Source organism: Aulonocara sp. 'chitande type north' Nkhata Bay, linkage group LG10 (genome assembly GCF_057382095.1).
Source record: "Aulonocara sp. 'chitande type north' Nkhata Bay isolate Kocher_YH1m ecotype deep benthic linkage group LG10, A_spYH_male_GT1.1, whole genome shotgun sequence".
Lineage (NCBI taxonomy): Eukaryota > Metazoa > Chordata > Actinopteri > Cichliformes > Cichlidae > Aulonocara > Aulonocara sp. 'chitande type north' Nkhata Bay.
The window spans coordinates 26,256,096-26,261,488 of NC_141353.1; the positions used below are offsets into that span (position 1 = coordinate 26,256,096).

At 39.0% G+C, this 5,393-nt stretch overlaps 1 protein-coding gene across 1 annotated transcript; it reads left to right on the top strand.

Moving 5' to 3' along the window:
• Positions 1–1,735: 1,735 nt before the first annotated feature.
• On the top strand, positions 1,736–3,343 carry LOC147321001 (uncharacterized). Its single transcript, XM_086307539.1, has one exon. The coding sequence runs from the start codon at positions 1,736–1,738 to the stop codon at positions 3,089–3,091; it is 1,356 nt and encodes a 451-aa protein (XP_086163665.1). The 3' UTR covers positions 3,092–3,343.
• Positions 3,344–5,393: the final 2,050 nt, after the last annotated feature.

Consider the following 5,393-nt stretch of genomic DNA (forward strand, 5'->3'; position numbering starts at 1 on the left):
ATGTGCACAGGGTCAAAGTTATAAATATAAATATACACCTCTGCGAATATTTGGTTAAATGTGCAAGTTGCACCTCATCAACAAGCTTCTGTCTGCCAGATTTCTGAACACTCTTCTTAGCAGAATTCGTAAAGTTCATTTAAACTGGTTGGTTTCCTGGCATAGTCCACAAATTCGAGGCAGGATTAAGGTCAAAGCTTAGGGAAGACTCTTCCAGAAGCTTAATTTTAGCCTGCTTTAGCCATTCCAAAACTAGTTTTTGGTTTTCTGTTTGTGGTTGCTGTTCTGTTGGAACACTCAACACTTACCCATCTAACTACTGATTTGATGTGAAGTTGAAGAATTTTGAGGTAGACCTCCTTCTTCATTATTCCATCCACTTTGTGCACTGGCAGCAAAACAACCTCAGAGAATGATGCTAGGTTTGAAAGCCTCACATTTACTCCTACAAACATACCTCTTATCATTGTGGCCAAATAGTTCTTTATCTCATCTGACCATGTGGGCAGCTGCAAAGTTCAGTTGAGTTTGAAGGTGTTAATTTTGGTCACCCACTCTCAGTACATGTTGATGTAAAACTGGCTTCACTGTGAAAAGTGACAGTGGTGTTCCAGTTTCCAGTTCACGGCAGACTTGCCATGAACTGGATGTTCAGCACTAAGTTACGCCGATGCCACTGTGATTAGCTTCAATGCCTTTAGAGATTATGTGCCAAGCTTCTGCACATGGGTGCAGGGTAAAGTCCCACTAACACCTACCACTCACTTTCATAAGCATACTTGTCGATCACTTCCACACGTTGTAATAAATATAATCCCTGGTAAAGTCAGTTAGCGAACACTACTGGCATGTAATGCCAATGACGACCATTTCACACACTGTCGAAAATGCTCAAAATGTTGTCGGCACCAAAAGTGAAGGGCTGACAGTTGTGTTTACATACCAACCGTAAGCGCTAATGTTGGTTAGCATCAGCTAAAGTTAGGAAGTCTGACACTTGAGAGGCAGTGAACGCAGAGAGAGCTTAAAAGTGCATCTGTGTTTTTTGTTTTGTTTTTGTTTCCTTTGCTTTGTTTTAGGTTTTCTTGCATTAAGATGTTGCGCACAGAATCCGAGATATAATGGTGACTTAGCTGCTTGTTGGATAAACCCATGGATCTTAGAAAAGATTAACATTTCCCGGATTTAAGCACACGTGTATAACAAAATGGGAAAAATTACGCTTGCTAACTTTTCCACATCATAGGTTTCAAAGTAAATAAATGTTTTTTCAAATACTCACTATGATCTGAGTCAGTTTAAACCTTTTTAATATGGCTGTACGGCGCTAAACTTTTCGCTTGACAGCTAGCGCAATGCTAAGATTTACACGGAAATGATCCGCGGAAATCATTAAAGTACTATTGGTCCACATTTTTCTTCTATGGTAGCACCCTGGGCAGAGTAACACCCAACTTTAAACTGATCTGTTGACACCAATGACTGTAGAAAACATTATTGCGACAACACGTTTTTGGGGGAAAATAAAAGAGATTGAAACTTTACTGATAATTTGTCCAAGTTGAAAAATGCCCTCCTCCACAAATGTTATGTGACAACCTCATTGCCTTACAGAATTATGACATCACACACATGTAGAATCTTACCACCATTCCGATCCTTTGATCCTTTGATCCTTAAAACCTATAAATAGGGGTGAAGAGCAACGACTTTTAGTCCGTTTCTCACAGCATTGATGTGTGCAGCATTGAACCGTTCGCCAGAAAAACCTTTTGAAATATTTGGATCCTTTGCAATAGTAACTGTATCCAGACCCAACATGTCTCAAACAAAAGATCCAAAGGGACAAGAAGTTGACCCATACGCTCTTCCTTGGGATGAGCCACTAGACCCTTCCCTCTCCTCTCTTCCTTGGTGTGACCAAGTAGAACTAGAGGAAAAACGTTTGGAAGAAATGGAGGATGAAGCGCTCACAAACACAGAGAAGATGAAGTTCTTGATGGAGGAAAATGAGAGAAAGAGCGCTCAACTAAAGAAGTTATCATACCAGCTTCAAAAACAGGAAGCTATTATTGAGGAGAAACAACAGGATCTCCAAGACATGGACAAAAAGAACCAGGAGCTCCAAGGAAAGCTTGATGAAGCCCTGCGACAAAATAAAAAACTTGTCCAAGAAAAGATACAAGATGGCATGAAGAAGAGAGGGCTGCAGAGCAATCTCCGAGACATGGAGCTAATGTACAGTGTTGACAAAAAAAGGCTTGATCGCACAGAGCAAGCAAATGAGAAGCTTCTTCAAGAGAAAAGGGAACAAAAGATCAAACAAAAACAAATGGATCGCAAGCTTCAGAGCATCGAGCAACACAATGAAAGCTTGCAAGGAAAGCTTAATGAAGCCATGCGACGAAATAAAAAACTTGTCCAAGAAAAGATACAAGATGGCATGAAGAAGAGAGGGCTGCACAGCAATCTCAGAGACATGGAACTCATGTACAGTGTTGACAAAAAAAGGCTTGATCGCACAGAGCAAGCAAATGAGAAGCTTCTCCAAGAGAAAAGGGAACAAGAGATCAAACAAAAACAAATGGATTCGAAGCTTCAGAGCATCAAGCAACAAAATGAAAGCTTGCAAGGAAAGCTTGATGAAGCTCTGCGACAAAATAAAGAAATCCTCCAAGAGAAAGAGCAGCTGGTCATTAAGCAGAGAGAAGAAAAACTTCTTCTCCAGGAGTTTGAGAAGAAAAACCAAAATCTGCAAGAACTTTACAACAAAATGAAGTTCAAAGCATCTGAGCTGGAAGGAGAAAATGAAAAACTGCAAAAACAGGAGGCAACATCTAAAGTGCTGAAAGAAAGGTTGGAAGAAAAACAAGCCGAAATAGAAGAAGTGGAGAAAAAATGCAATAAGCTGGAGAAGCAAAACACAGAAACAACCGAGGAGTTGAAAATCCTCATCCTCGAGAAAAAGGTGCTCGTGGAAAAGCAGCTGGAAAAAAAGAAAAAACGCTTCCGCTTCTTCTGGAGGAAGAACACTCCTTCTTTCACTACTGCCGATGTCACCTCGTCTCCCCCCTCTCCCTTTAACTCCTAACACCTCTCCCATCTCCCTCCCCTCTCTCTCCGTTTTCACACTCACCCCAACCAGTCCCGACAGTTGACTGCCCCCTCTAGAGCCTGGTTCTGTCATAGGTTTCTTCTTTTAAAGGGAGTTTTTCCTATCCACTGTCGCCTAGTGCTTGCTCAGAGGGGATTGTTGGGGTTTTCTCTCCTCTATCCCTTTACTCCTTTCAACACCCCCCCCCCCCCCTTCTTTTTTCTTAATAATATAACAATAAAAACAATTGGCTGCATTTTAAATGTGTCAGATCAATGGCTTTATTCAAGAATACAAGTAATGGGTAATAGCTGCATGTGTGTTTGTGTGTGTGCATAATATGCATACTTTACTTGTTGGATCCATATCCTACAAGGAATTAAATAAAACAAGAAGACAAACAAAAACAAAACAAAAATATTTTTCTCTCCCTTCCAAGGTCAGGAATCAGGATGAGGAAGAAATTAGGTCAGATCAGTGCAGGTTTTCGCACTGCTGACATTGAAAAATGTATGGCGAGATTTTCAAAATACATTTGCAATCAAATAACTTTGGAGCTGGAAAGACAGCTTAGCTCAACAGGTTATAGGAGATCCAATGCCACCTACTTTTCATGCCAATCTTCTTTGTGGCATAAATCTCCCCTTTGATCATTGATCAGTAAATCACTGCATATAAATTCATCTAACTGTTATAATTTAATGAGTAAAGATTCTCAGATGATTGAATTGCGGTTTTAGTAAATGTTGAACCTTTTTGCGATTTCTGTTTTTAGAATCAATAGCCCATATTTTCATCCACTGCTGAAACGTGCCTTTGAGTTTTTCATCATTTAACAAGAATAGGTTCAGGCAACCATTGTGTAATTAGGCTTTCGCGGTATATGTGTTGTCTTGTGTTGTTAGTGTGTAGTGTTGTGGATAGTTTTGTGTTGTGTGTCAGAACAATGAGGCTACTGCTGTCTCCAGGTAGAAACAGGAGTGATACACCTGATGCTGTCAGACCTGCAGGTACCAGGCTGTGATGTTCTCCTTTATAGTGGACAGAAATTATTTTTTTGGAGTGACACAAATAATTTGATTGTTCTGTAAATAGTTTGAAATGGTTATTTAAAAAAGGGTAAAAGGTAAATGGCTGCAAATAACTTTGTTGTTTGCAAAACTTGTGCATTGGATTTTAAAATTGACAATTGCATTTAACTGCATTTAAAGTTATGAAAGTTATGAAATATGAAATATGATTCAATAAACATGTTTGTGGTTGTTACAGAAATAACTTTTTCTACTTGGATTTTATGTTTTTTGTCTGATTTTAGATGAATTGTGTTAATACAATATGTCAAAATGAAAACATAACTGCAAATTCAGGCACGTGAGGTTGTGCTGAACAGGATGATACCAAACAAGGCAAAGTAAATCGATTTTAAAGGTTAAATGTAAAGGAAACATCAAAAGTAGTGAAAAATGGCCAATTATAACCTGGACCCCAGAGGGTTAAACACTTCACACAATAGTTACTTTTCAAGTAACTAATTACTTTTAGAATCTTGTAACTCTCCATCTTTCCATCTTGTACGGGTGAGAGTCGGCTGTGGCGAATATTCTTAAATCAGTGCTCGTGCTCTGAGAAAACCCATGGGCTTTATGTGCTAAAATGTCCTGTGATTGAATTTGATACTTCATTTCAAGATCATTTTTCAAATTCATACATTTGGTCGATTGATAAGAAGGGCTTCAGGTTGAACATACCGTAGCTGTGCTCTGAACATTTTAAATTAAATTGGAAGTGCTTCAGGAGTGTGCACATTTCAGCTCTGTGAGGGGGAAAATTCTTAAGCTTTAAGCTCTGCGAATACAGAAAGTGATTCAGATTTCTGCTTACTCAGGTTTCCAGGAACTATTCCCTCCTACATTTCAATATATTACCACAGTGTATGTACATATTGCATTTTGCCTTTATTGGATTTCAGCAGTGTGTCAGAGAGAGAGAGAAGAAAGTAGGGAGAGAAATAGAGGTAGAAATGTACCTGTTACTAATTTCTTATTGCTCTCACACAGCAGATGTTCTTCAGTAATATAGGTTTTTATCTATATTACAGCACATTGTTATTTAACACTAAAGCACAGACGGACTGGTGACTCTGCAAGACTTTGATTAACAGAAAATTACAGTGTAGACATCAGTAATAATAGTCAGGGTGTTTTGGTTCATCCATTGTTACTTGCTGGGGTCATAAATTATCCCAGTCTGTCTCTTGAGGGTTAAACTCAAAACAGGTGACATTGCAAGCAGAGAAACA

Excerpts from the sequence above, each read along its gene's own strand:
- LOC147321001 (XM_086307539.1), top strand. The coding sequence starts at position 1,736 with ATGTGTGCAGCATTGAACCGTTCGCCAGAAAAACCTTTTGAAATATTT.